General features: G+C 43.3%; 1 protein-coding gene across 10 annotated transcripts in view; it reads left to right on the top strand.

Moving 5' to 3' along the window:
• The window catches only part of LOC135330992 (uncharacterized), a 50,641-nt gene that overhangs the window by 10,567 nt on the left and 27,331 nt on the right, over positions 1 to 12,743 (top strand). For 4 of the 10 annotated variants that reach the window (XM_064525987.1, XM_064525991.1, XM_064525988.1 and 1 more), the window contains 46 exons: positions 50 to 403; positions 457 to 579; positions 633 to 749; positions 1,030 to 1,188; positions 1,244 to 1,402; positions 1,457 to 1,678; positions 1,736 to 1,900; positions 1,955 to 2,146; positions 2,255 to 2,431; positions 2,491 to 2,613; positions 2,680 to 2,799; positions 2,887 to 3,009; positions 3,710 to 3,832; positions 3,883 to 4,005; positions 4,058 to 4,180; positions 4,540 to 4,662; positions 4,713 to 4,838; positions 4,898 to 5,020; positions 5,207 to 5,332; positions 5,387 to 5,506; positions 5,561 to 5,716; positions 5,853 to 6,020; positions 6,080 to 6,442; positions 6,505 to 6,858; positions 7,561 to 7,683; positions 7,735 to 7,854; positions 8,168 to 8,326; positions 8,382 to 8,540; positions 8,593 to 8,814; positions 8,872 to 9,036; positions 9,091 to 9,282; positions 9,363 to 9,539; positions 9,599 to 9,721; positions 9,782 to 9,901; positions 9,979 to 10,101; positions 10,149 to 10,271; positions 10,449 to 10,571; positions 10,637 to 10,759; positions 10,841 to 10,963; positions 11,016 to 11,141; positions 11,200 to 11,322; positions 11,631 to 11,756; positions 11,812 to 11,931; positions 11,987 to 12,142; positions 12,241 to 12,408; positions 12,457 to 12,663. In XM_064525987.1, the coding sequence (XP_064382057.1) occupies positions 50 to 403; positions 457 to 579; positions 633 to 749; positions 1,030 to 1,188; positions 1,244 to 1,402; positions 1,457 to 1,678; positions 1,736 to 1,900; positions 1,955 to 2,146; positions 2,255 to 2,431; positions 2,491 to 2,613; positions 2,680 to 2,799; positions 2,887 to 3,009; positions 3,710 to 3,832; positions 3,883 to 4,005; positions 4,058 to 4,180; positions 4,540 to 4,662; positions 4,713 to 4,838; positions 4,898 to 5,020; positions 5,207 to 5,332; positions 5,387 to 5,506; positions 5,561 to 5,716; positions 5,853 to 6,020; positions 6,080 to 6,442; positions 6,505 to 6,858; positions 7,561 to 7,683; positions 7,735 to 7,854; positions 8,168 to 8,326; positions 8,382 to 8,540; positions 8,593 to 8,814; positions 8,872 to 9,036; positions 9,091 to 9,282; positions 9,363 to 9,539; positions 9,599 to 9,721; positions 9,782 to 9,901; positions 9,979 to 10,101; positions 10,149 to 10,271; positions 10,449 to 10,571; positions 10,637 to 10,759; positions 10,841 to 10,963; positions 11,016 to 11,141; positions 11,200 to 11,322; positions 11,631 to 11,756; positions 11,812 to 11,931; positions 11,987 to 12,142; positions 12,241 to 12,408; positions 12,457 to 12,663 (7,263 nt within the window). The remainder of the gene's footprint in view (positions 1 to 49; positions 404 to 456; positions 580 to 632; positions 750 to 1,029; positions 1,189 to 1,243; positions 1,403 to 1,456; positions 1,679 to 1,735; positions 1,901 to 1,954; positions 2,147 to 2,254; positions 2,432 to 2,490; positions 2,614 to 2,679; positions 2,800 to 2,886; positions 3,010 to 3,709; positions 3,833 to 3,882; positions 4,006 to 4,057; positions 4,181 to 4,539; positions 4,663 to 4,712; positions 4,839 to 4,897; positions 5,021 to 5,206; positions 5,333 to 5,386; positions 5,507 to 5,560; positions 5,717 to 5,852; positions 6,021 to 6,079; positions 6,443 to 6,504; positions 6,859 to 7,560; positions 7,684 to 7,734; positions 7,855 to 8,167; positions 8,327 to 8,381; positions 8,541 to 8,592; positions 8,815 to 8,871; positions 9,037 to 9,090; positions 9,283 to 9,362; positions 9,540 to 9,598; positions 9,722 to 9,781; positions 9,902 to 9,978; positions 10,102 to 10,148; positions 10,272 to 10,448; positions 10,572 to 10,636; positions 10,760 to 10,840; positions 10,964 to 11,015; positions 11,142 to 11,199; positions 11,323 to 11,630; positions 11,757 to 11,811; positions 11,932 to 11,986; positions 12,143 to 12,240; positions 12,409 to 12,456; positions 12,664 to 12,743) is intronic. The other 6 variants (XM_064525990.1, XM_064525996.1, XM_064525992.1 and 3 more) reach the window with 6 other exon arrangements.

Genomic DNA, 12,743 nt, shown 5'->3' on the forward strand with positions numbered 1-12,743 from the left:
GTAAGTGTGTGCTTATTATGCTATGCTCGGTATGTCATAATTTTTTCAGATAAAACGGCGACTCTTTTCAACAATTGCACTGATGGAGAGATACGACTAATGGGTGGAGCTAACGCCACTTTCGGAGCTGTTCAAGTCTGCATAAATAATGCCTGGGGCTCAGTGTGCAATGACAGATTTGGTACCAACGATGCCACTGTGGTGTGCAGACAACTTGGCTTCCCTGTCACTGGGGCTGAGGCCTTCAGAGATGCCAGTACCAGGTTCAATATACCAACAGGACCAGTGTTCCTAGACAAGATCGATTGTAGAGGGTCAGAGAACAGTGTGATGAACTGTAGCCAGACCGCTCCTGGCCTGTCAGCATGCACTTCCACTGAGATTGCTGGAGTACAGTGTGTTGGTACGTTATAATACAATTACCTTTTTTCATTATAAAATTATATTTCCCCTCAGATGTGAACCAGTGTCTGACTAACAATGGAGGATGTGCCCACAACTGCACTAATGAGCTGCCTGGATTCACATGTAGCTGTAGAACCGGCTACAATCTGGACACTGACAACAAAGGTTGTGTCGGTGAGTCAAGACTACTTAGAAATACTTTCCTTTTGAAACGATTTTTATTTCAGATATTGACGAGTGTGAAAGCAGTCCTTGTGGAGACACCTGTGTCAACACTAATGGCAGTTTTCATTGCCTCTGTACCTCCAACACTTCTCTGGACACTGATGGTCGAAGTTGCATATGTAAGAAGCATTAAGTTCATAATTAATTTTATTGTAAAATGAGAAATATGGATGGAACGACAGATATGAGCATGAAAATAAATAGGGGAAGATAATAATTATTATAGAACATACACTGAAGTCTAAAGTTGGTACATTGTACAGTTTATATAAATGAGTGAAACATTAGCTTGTAAATTTGTAGAGATCATGTAGAGATATTGTAGCTAAGTATAATTATGCCAATTGACAGTTGCTTTGTTACACTGTACTTTTAGTTGGTTATTCTAATATTCCACAGCCTGTCAAGATGGAGATGTTCGGCTGGTGAATGGTTCTGTTCAGTCTGAGGGCAGAGTGGAGGTGTGCAAAGGTGGAGTGTTTGGTACCGTCTGTGATGACTTCTGGGATGAGCTGGATGCCAGGGTTGTCTGTACACAACTCGGATACTCTGCATCAGGTTAGGAGACTATGTAATGCATAGTTAAGCTAGTTTCATTGTAACTGTACTACAGAATCCATTGCTGTGTCTGGTGGTGGGTTTGCCCAAGGCATTGGCTCTATTTTTCTTGACGACCTGAAGTGTAATGGAAATGAGCAGAGTCTGTTGAACTGTTTGTACAGTCCGACCCACAATTGTGATCACTCTGAAGATGCAGGAGTCAGGTGTCAATGTAAGTGGAGTGTTTTCAGTAGTGGGAAGACCTTGATATATTTTCTCCTTGTAGCCATGTGTAGTCATGGTGAAGTACGACTGGTGGTGGGAGAGGATGTGGACTCTTTCTACGAGGGTCTCACTGACTACAATGATGCCTACTATGACAAGGATGGACTGACAAGTGGCAGAGTGGAGGTGTGTGTCTCTGGGAGGTACGGCTCAGTCTGCCACACCCCTTGGACAGAAATGGACGCCTCTGTCGTCTGCAAGCAACTAGGCTTCTCAGAATATGGTAGGTTCAAGAAAATAATCCTAGTAGCATATTACAGTACACTATATCTTATCACAGGTGCTATCAATGTGAATGCTGATATATTTACCGAGGGTAGTACACCTCGCCTGGTATCAATGGCCAACTGTACTGGAACTGAGGCCTCACTTCTTGACTGTATGGGTGTGGTCACCGGCTCTGGCACTGGCTTCTCTTGCCCCACCTCCGGAGTTGTATGTCAAGGTACACCTTTCCTCCCCTCATTTCCCCTCAATGACTCAACTGTTCTCTCTCTAGCCTCAGGCACAGCAGCTGGTGACTGCTCCACTGGAGATATTCGTCTCACGAATGCCACTGACACTTCAACAACCAGGGCAGGACGTTTGGAGGTGTGTTTCAACAATGCCTGGGGAACAGTCTGTGATGACCGATTCAACTCTCTTGATGCAACTGTGGCCTGTACTCAACTAGAAGGATTTAGCCCATCTGGTGAGCAAGCAGAATTTGTTGGTATGTATTGTTAGTCTCATAGTAATCATAGCACATGGAGTTTTGAAATGTCCTCAACCTTATTGTGGTCCGCATATTTTTTTGCAGATACTGCATTTTTACCTAGGGGTACTGTTGAACAAGGCTCAGGTCCAATATTTTTCTCTGGCCTATTGTGTACTGGACAGGAGTCTGATCTGCAGGACTGTAGCTTATATTCTAACCAACCACCTAGCACCTTCTCAAGCTGCCAACACTCTCAGGATGTCGCCGTGAGATGTACAGGTAAGAAATTGATGGTAGTTCATCTTATAGTACTACCTAACACTGTCCCTTCCTCTCAGACATTGATGAGTGTGCTGAGGATAATGGAGGATGCAACCAGAACTGTACCAACTCTATCGGGAGCTACCAGTGCAGTTGTCAGAGTGGCTATCTACTCAACCAGGATGGGAGAGGGTGTAACAGTAAGTATATACATACACTGATCCCATGTGATTACACATTTAATCGTCTGGTTGCTTCTATCCCAGATGTGAATGAGTGCAGTATTGAGAACGGTGACTGTGAACATCTGTGCACTGACATTCCTGGAAGACATGTTTGCTCTTGTTTCAATGGTTTCCTCTTAACTAATGTATACAATTGTACTGGTGAGTGTTTTTATATACGTATATAGACAGTTATGAGCTACTATATAGTGTTGAACACATACCTATATTTTTCCTATGTGCATGCAGACATCGATGAGTGCCTTACTGACAATGGAGACTGTGAACACACTTGTACCAACACTGAGGGAAACTTTAGCTGCTCTTGTACTACTGGCTATGAACTGGACAGTAATGGATTCAACTGCTCTGGTAACATAATTCGTTAAATACCAATTATGCCTCGAGGCGTATTTGTATGAGGGATACGGTAAAGCCTACAGTGTGTGTGTGTCTGTCTCTTCCAGCTGTAACTGTTCAACAGTTGCAACGCAGCGAAAACTAACAGCTTCTATAGGTTTCTAGCCACGTTCTTTGTTCTCAAGTTATGACTATTTTTAATAACAGTGAAGGCTGTTGCAGTCTCTTTAGAACCGTTCCTAGCATCATCTGCTCGCAAAGTTCTATTCAATTTATGAGTTAGCCTTGCACTAAATCGCTAGCTATTTGTTGGCTATAAGAGTAGGAAAATAGCTGCAAAGCTGTAGTGCCAGAAGCCATTGCGAACTTTAACCTATTGCAGATACAACCCTTTTTTGCAAATCTGACGAGGTTTTAGGCAGTGGTGTATTCTCGTCATCGGTTACTGTTCAGCTCTTGCAAAATAATTTATTGCATAACAGTGAGGTTATCATGTGTCCCTTTCCTAAGCGCATTCAAACCCACGCGTGTTATACATCCCTTTTCTTAAGATCACATTCATCAAACTGCTTCTCTTCTAACAGCAATCATGCATTATTTGCAACTAATTACCTCTTCTGTAACACTATACTTTTTGAGTGAAGCAAAACATGCTGAGAGGCAATTAAGCATAGCACAGCTTGCAATATTCGTTTATCCTTCATATATATAGATGTCAATGAGTGCTTCATCAACAATGGAGGATGTCAACATAACTGTACCAACACTGAGGGAAACTCCAGCTGCTCCTGTAACACTGGCTATAGTCTGGACAGCAATGGATTCAACTGTACAGGTAATTTAAAATGTTTTATGTATAGTCATAACTTTAAAACTAAATTTCAGAAATTGATGAGTGTCTCACCAACAATGGTGGCTGTGAGGATGACTGTAACAACATTGATGGAAGCTTTTTTTGTTCCTGTGACTCCGGATATCAACTAGACAACAATTCACTGAACTGCTCAGGTAAAAATTGGTGCTTGTATCTCGTACACAAAAATTTACTCTTATGTCTCAGACATCAATGAGTGCAACACCACCAATGGATACTGTGAACACATCTGTACCAACACTGAGGGAAACTTTAGCTGCTCCTGTAACACTGGCTATGACCTGGACAGCAATGGGTTCAACTGTACAGGTAGATGTGGATACATTACATGACCATTTCAGGGGCGTAACTACAAATTTTACGGGAAGGAAGCAACGCCCCCGCAAAACCAGAAACTACACCCACTAATTATCGCGTAGAAGTGCGTGCAAATGGCAGTAAACTGCTATTTACCTGCTCTTCTTCTCCATGATAGAGCTCATTTTCTGCTCATTCTATATACCTAGTTAGCTAGTTATCCAGAAGTTATCTAGCCAGAGCTATTAAAAGCTAGTGAGGTGAGTTACGTGACACTTGAAATTCAATAGTACAGGAGACAAGGGCCTCCTCCTCATTGCTAGTTACGCCCCTGCATTTATCTCATTACGTGAGTCTCTGTACTTGTACAGATGTAAACGAGTGCCTCTCTGGTAGTGGAGGATGTGAACACACCTGTACGAATACTGTTGGAAACTTCAGCTGCTCCTGTACTAGTGGATACAGCCTGGACAGTAATTTGATGAATTGCTCAGGTAAGCTATAAGTGTTATTAATAATCTGCTAATGTTTATGTGAATTTCAGACGTGAATGAGTGCAACACCACCAACAAAGGAGGCTGTGAGCATACCTGCACTAACACTGATGGCAATTTCTCTTGTTCATGTGATACTGGATATCAGTTGGACCACAACTTATTCAATTGCTCTGGTTAGCACAATATGTAAATGCAAGAGTCAGCATGATTCACTTGATTTTCTATTTTACAGACATAAATGAGTGCAACATCAACAATGGAGACTGCGAACACACCTGTACCAACACTGATGGAACCTTTAGCTGCTCTTGTATTACTGGCTATGAACTGGACAGCAATGGATTCAACTGCTCTGGTAATCACTTTGGGGAAGACTATAAGGGTAGAGTTTGGAGGATAGAGTGGGATAGAACTGGAAGGATGGGGGAGAGTGCATGGAGAAGAAAAGAAGAGGGATTGGGGAATATGGGAGAAGAATAGAGTAGAGCATAACTACGAGTAGTATAACAATGTATAATGGTATTTTCTTCCATGCATCCAGACATTGATGAGTGTTCTCGCAATGCGTCTGAGTGTTTGTCCAATTCTACATGCATAAACATTGAGGGTAATTACACCTGCCCCTGTAATAATGGCTTTGCTGGAGACGGCTACACTGGTTGTGAAAGTAAGTTGTGTTTCTTGTCACTGAACTGGGACAATTCATTATACATAACACTAGACATTAACGAGTGTGAAGATGGCACTCACAACTGTGACCGCAATGCCCTCTGTACTGACAATGTTGGGAGCTTTGCCTGCACTTGTGTGTTTGGCTACACTGGGACAGGAGAGCAATGCGGTGAGTGTGACCTTGTGGAGGCAAGCCCAGCATGTACCTGAACTCCCCTTACAGACTGCACTGATGGACAGGTGCGGCTGATGAATGGGAGTGAACCCAATGAGGGTCAGAGAAAGGGAAGAGTTGAGATCTGCTACAACAACACCTATGGCAGTGTGTGTGATGACTTCTTCAATGAGAATGCTGCAGCCGTTGTCTGCAATGGAACTGGTGAGTCATATTGCTAGAATATCCCTCTTCACTAATCGGTTAGCAATGTGCTGATCTATATAGTGATAGCATATGTGCTGTTGTACGAAATACACTGCTCATATACCTTCTGTTTTGTTTAACCACATGCAAGCAGGCTCTCCAGTTCGTGGTATTGACAGTACATTTGGTGTTGGTTCTGGTCCAATCACTCTGGACAATGTGGTGTGTGCTGGCACTGAGAACAACCTCTTGAGCTGCTCCCATAACCAGTTACTCCAGCACAACTGCGACCACTCTGAAGATGTGGCTGTCATCTGTGATGGTGAGCCTATCAGTAAATATCATTGACTGCACATTATTCATCATTCTCCTCACGCACAGTCTCATGTATTGACGGCAGTGTTAGACTGAGAAATCTTGAGGCTGTCTCAGAGAGCACCCTTCCAGAATACAACCTGATCAAGGAGCAGGTGTCTCGTGGTGTGGTGGAGTTGTGTGTTAACAGTGACTTTGGTAGCCTTTGTGACAATGGGTGGGATGATCAGGACGCCTCTGTGGTGTGCAGACAGCTGGGCTTCTCCCCACATGGAGCCATTCATCTAACTGCCGTCAATGGATTTACTTCTTCAAGTATTAGACATGGTAGTTATAGATGTGTCGGAACTGAAAGTGAGCTGCAAAGTTGTGCTTATCAGCCGGCTGCTACTTGTGATGGGATTCAAGGAGCTGCAGTAGTGTGTCAGGGTAAGCGAGTGCCTATCAATTTATGATATGCTCGGTATGTCACCCTTATTGTTAATTTGCAGGGAAAACGACGACTGTTTTCAACAACTGTACTGATGGAGAGATAAGACTAATAGGTGGAGCTAACGCCACTCTCGGAGCTGTTCAAGTCTGCATGAACAAAGCCTGGGGCTCAGTGTGCAATGACAGATTTGGTACCAATGATGCCACTGTGGTGTGCAGACAGCTTGGCTTCCCCGTCGCTGGGGCTGAGGCCTTCAGAGATGCCAGTACCAGGTTCAATATTCCAACAGGACCAGTGTTCCTAGACAAGATCGATTGTAGAGGGTCAGAGAACAGTGTGATGGACTGTAGCCAGACTGCTCTTGGCCTGTCAGCATGCACTTCCACTGAGATTGCTGGAGTACAGTGTGTTGGTACGTAAAATACAATCAACCGCCATTTTGCATATAATTATGCCTCAGTGCGCATGTGCAAGCAAGGTATACGGTAGTGTGTTTGTCTGTCTGCGTGTGTTTGTGTCTGTGTAGACTGTTACAGCTGCTCAAGGATCAATCAAGTGCAAATAAGAGTCTTCTAGTCATGTTTTCTTGGATTGTAATTCGTGGATTTGGAAAATAATGCTTCGTTCTCGAGTTATGCTAGTTTTGCTTACTTAGAATGCCATTTCAGCCTTTTCAGAAGAGTGCGTAGCAAAACGTGTTCAAGATTGTTGCTACTCTACTTAGTAGTTAGCTCTGCACTACCTAACGCTAGCTATTGGTAGCTGCCAGAGTGAGAAGAGAGCTACAAACTTTGCTGATGCAGCCATTACATTAGCTGGGCATTGCCCGGCACCCGTTCCCGACGAGAACAAGTGCCGGGCTATGCCCAGCTACCATTACTTATAGATTTGAACTTTCGTCATCCATCGTTTTTAACAACAATGATTCGATCATTACCCACTCTTTGAGTTTCCTTGTAATTCTGGATTCTCACCTGCATGCAGCAAAATTAACCATGATAATTATGATATGTGTATAAAATCTATTAGTAGCTTTATGTTATGTAGCTTTGGCACCTCCACCGAGGCATCAGCACCTGCGGTGCTTTCATTTTATTTAAGTTTTTCTCCTCAGATGTGAACCAGTGTCTGACTAACAATGGAGGGTGTGCCCACAACTGTATCAATGAGCTGCCTGGATTCACATGTAGCTGTAGAACCGGCTACAACCTGGACATTGACAACACAAGTTGTGTCGGTGAGTCAAGACTACTTAGAAATACTTTCCTTTTGTGTAACCATTAACCAGATATTGACGAGTGTGAAAGCAGTCCTTGTGGAGACACCTGTGTCAACACTAATGGCAGTTTTCATTGCCGCTGTACCGCCTCCAACACTTCTCTGGACACTGACAGTCGAAGTTGCATATGTAAGAAATAAGAAATAAATTGTTATGATTGATTGCATGGTAACTACATTAATTTTGCTGGAGAGATACATTATATTCCTGTGGGGCCGATTGGAAGCTTGTGGGTTCAAGGTTGTTGCTGTGACCTGTGACGTAAATTCATCAACTTACATGGCTCCAAGATCAACCACTAAGATGCATCCCAACCAATAATCAGACTGTAGATCTTGTAGCTAAGTATGGTCACTGTTGACTGTTGCTGCAATGCTGTTTGTTACTCTGTACCTTTCTGTTGGCCATTTGGGTAGTGGTATTTTATTATAATATTCCATAGCCTGTCAAGATGGAGATGTTCGGCTAGTGAATGGTTCTGTTCCGTCTGAGGGAAGAGTGGAGGTATGCAGAGGTGTAATGTTTGGTACCGTCTGTGATGACTTCTGGGATGAGCTGGATGCCAAGGTCGTCTGTAAACAACTCGGATACTCTGCATCAGGTTAGGAGACTATGTAATGCATAGTCAAGCTAGTTTCATTGTAACTGTACTACAGGGTCCATTGCTGTGTCTGGTGGTGGGTTTGCCCAAGGCATTGGTTCTATTAGTCTTGATGACCTGAAGTGCAATGGAAGTGAGCAGAGTCTGTTGAACTGTCTGTATAGTCAGACCCACAATTGTGACCACTCTGAAGATGCAGGAGTTAGGTGTCAATGTAAGTGGAGTGTTTTCAGTAGTGGGGAGACCTTGATGTATTTTCTTTGCAGCCATGTGTAGTCATGGTGAAGTGCGACTGGTGGTGGGAGAGGATGTGGACTCTTTCTACGAGGGTCTCACTGACTATAATGATGCCTACTATGACAAGGATGGACTGACAAGCGGCAGAGTGGAGGTGTGTGTCTATGGGAGGTACGGCTCAGTCTGTCACACCCCTTGGACAGAAATGGACGCCTCTGTCGTCTGCAAGCAACTAGGCCTCTCAGAATATGGTAGGTTCAAGAAAATAATCCTAGTAGCATATTACAGTACACTATATCTTATCACAGGTGCTATCAATGTGAATGCTGATATATTTACCGAGGGTAGTACACCTCGCCTGGTATCAATGGCCAACTGTACTGGAACTGAGGCATCACTTCTTGACTGTATGGGTGCGGTCAGTAATTCTAGCACTGGCTTCACTTGCCCCACCTCCGGAGTTATATGTCAAGGTACACCTTTCCTCCCCTAATTTCCCCTCAATGACTCAACTGTTCTCTCTCTAGCCTCAGGCACAGGAGCTGGTAACTGCTCCACTGGAGATATTCGTCTCACGAATGCAACTGACACGGCAACAACCAGGGCAGGACGTTTGGAGGTGTGCATCAACAATGCCTGGGGAACAGTCTGTGATGACCGATTCAACTCTCTTGATGCAACTGTAGCTTGTACTCAACTAGAAGGATTCAACTCATCTGGTGAGCTGTTGGCATGTCTTGTAGTCATAGTGCATGGAGTTTTGAAATTTGCCATAATTATGGTGTATGTTTTTTTGCAGATGCTGTATTTTTACCTAGGGGCACAGTTGAACAAGGTTCTGGTCCAATATTTTTCTCTGGCCTTTTGTGTACTGGACAGGAGTCTGATCTGCAGGACTGTAGCTTATATTCTAACCAACCACCTAGCACCTTCTCTAGCTGCCAACACTCCCAGGATGTCGCCGTGAGATGCACAGGTAAGAAATTGATGGTAGTTCATCTTATAATACTATCTAACACTGTCCCTTCCTCTCAGACATTGATGAGTGTGCTGAGGATAATGGAGGATGCAACCAGAACTGTACCAACTCTATCGGGAGCTACCAGTGCAGTTGTCAGAGTGGCTATCTACTCAACCAGGATGGGAGAGGCTGTAACAGTAAGTGCATACTGATCCCATGTGATTACAAGTTTAGTTATCTGGTTGCTTCTATCCCAGATGTGAATGAGTGCAGTATTGAGAACGGTGACTGTGAACATCTGTGCACTGACTTTCCTGGAGGACATGTTTGCTCTTGTTTCAATGGTTTCTTCTTAACTAATGTATACAATTGTACTGGTGAGTGTTTTTACTGCATGGACAGTAATGAGTTAAACACATACCTCATGTACATTAATTCATCTTCCTATCTGCAGACATCAATGAGTGCAACACCACCAATGGAGACTGTGAGCACAACTGTATCAACACTGAGGGAAACTTTAGCTGCTCCTGTAACATTGGCTATGAACTGGACAGCAATGGATTCAACTGCTCTGGTAACGTAATGTGTTTGAACACCAAATATTTACTTTATCCTTTCTAGATGTCGATGAGTGCTTCATCGACAATGGAATATGTGAGCACAACTGTACCAACACTGAGGGAAACTTTAGCTGCTCCTGTAACACTGGTTATAGTTTAGACAGCAATGGATTTAACTGTACAGGTAAAATAAATTGATGTGTATGTAAAAATATTCTACTACATAGCCACGCATGCCACATACTATATATAGACTCAGTAGTCGCAGCACACCAGCCTATGCAATACGAAATCAGACTGATGCAATTTATGGCTACTTATAGTTTGACTATAATGTACAATTAAAACCCATGCATATCAGAAATTAATGAGTGCCTCACGAACAATGGTGGCTGTGAGCATGACTGTAACAACACTGATGGAAGCTTTTTTTGTTTCTGTGACTCTGGATATCAACTAGACAACAACTCACTGAACTGCTCAGGTAAAAATTTGTCCTTATATATTGTTCACACAAAAATTCACTATCATGCCTCAATTCTGAAACAGACATCAATGAGTGCCTGACTGACAATGGAGACTGTGAACACACTTGTACCAACACTGAGGGGAACTTTAGCTGCTCCTGTAAGACTGGCTATGAGCTAGAGGGAAATGGATTCAACTGCTCAGGTAAATGGATATAATTTCGTTTCACAGAAACCGGGCGACGCCCCAATTTCATGCATGCTCATTACGTGTGTCTTTGTACAGATGTCAACGAGTGCCTCTCTGGTAATGGAAGATGTGAACACACCTGTACGAATACTGTTGGGAACTTCAACTGCTCCTGCACAGATGGATACAGCCTGGACAGTAATTTAATGAACTGCTCAGGTAAACTATAAGCGTATGTCATTATCTGCTAATGTTCATGTATGAATTTCAGACATTAATGAGTGCACCACCACCAACAAAGGAGGCTGTGAGCATATCTGCACTAACACTGATGGCAATTTCTCTTGTTCATGTGATGCTGGATATCAGTTGGACCACAACTCATTCAATTGCTCTGGTTAGCACAATAAATCCATAGTTCAGCATGCATGATTCACTTGTTTGCTGTTTTACAGACATCGATGAGTGCTTGCCTGACAATGGAGACTGTGAACACACTTGTACCAACACTGAGGGCACCTTTAGCTGCTCCTGTAACACTGGCTATGAACTGGACAGCAATGGATTCAACTGCTCAGGTAGTCACTCAGTTTCTACTGAGAAATAGGGAGAGAATGGAGGATATAGTGGGGAAGAAAGCTTGAGGGAGAACAGAGGAGGTCCGACATACGTGCACGAATCACTATAAGTTCAGTGCATTTGGCCTGAAGATTATCACATGACCGCAATGACATCAATGCACTGAACTTGTAGTTATTCGTGCATCGGACCTCCTCTGTGAGGGAGAGTGGAGAAAAAGAGAGAGTTGAGAATAATAGGGGAGAGAGTGGGATGGGGTGGACTATGAATAATAAAACAGACTGATGATATTTTCTTGTGCATACAGACGTTGATGAGTGTTCTCGCAATGAGTTTGAGTGTCTGTCCAATTCTATCTGCGTCAACATTGAGGGTAATTACACCTGTCCCTGTAATAATGGATTTTCTGGAGACGGCTTCACTGGTTGTGAAAGTAAGTTGTGTTACTTGGTCACTGAACTGGGATGATTCATTCTACACAACACTAGACATCAACGAGTGTGAAGATGGCACTCACAACTGTGACCGCAATGCCGTCTGTACTGACAATGTTGGGAGCTTTGCTTGCACTTGTGTGTTTGGCTACACTGGGACAGGAGAGCAATGCGGTGAGTGTGACCTTGTGGAAGCCAAGCCCAGCATGTACCTGAACTCCCCCTACAGACTGCACTGATGGACAGGTGCGGCTGATGAATGGAAGTGAGCCCAGTGAAGGTCAGAGAATGGGAAGAGTTGAGATCTGCTACAACAACACCTATGGCAGTGTGTGTGATGACTTCTTCAATGAGAATGCTGCAACCGTTGTTTGCAATGGAATTGGTGAGTCATATTAGTAGTGATAGCGTGTTATAACGAATTACACTGCTCAACTGCTAAACTACTACTATTTAACCATATGTACATTTATTTACATGCAGGCTCCCCAGTTCGTGGTGTTGACAGTACATTTGGTGCTGGTTCTGATCCCATCACTCTGGACAATATTGTGTGTGCTGGTACTGAGGACAACCTCTTGAGCTGCTCCCATAACCAGATATTCCAACACAACTGTGATCACTCTGAAGATGTGGCTGTCGTCTGTGATGGTGAGATCACTTCAGTATTATACATTTAGTGATGATTTTCCATTCCAGTTCCATGCATTGAGAACAGTGTTAGACTTGTGAATTTTGAGAAATCCATTCCAAGTCAGTTGTCTGAATACAACCTCATCAAAGATACTATTGCTCGAGGTGTGGTTGAAGTCTGTCAAAATACCTCTTTTGTGAGTGTGTGTGAGAAATCATGGACTAATCGTGAAGCATCCGTTATCTGCAACCAGCTTGGATTCTCTCCCTATGGTAAGCTACTTTTTATTTCATACCTCAATTATTCCTTTAGGTGTATTCTGTGTATAATATTAGTGTTATCGTATTTTTAC

This window comes from Halichondria panicea, chromosome 2, assembly GCF_963675165.1.
Source record: "Halichondria panicea chromosome 2, odHalPani1.1, whole genome shotgun sequence".
Lineage (NCBI taxonomy): Eukaryota > Metazoa > Porifera > Demospongiae > Suberitida > Halichondriidae > Halichondria > Halichondria panicea.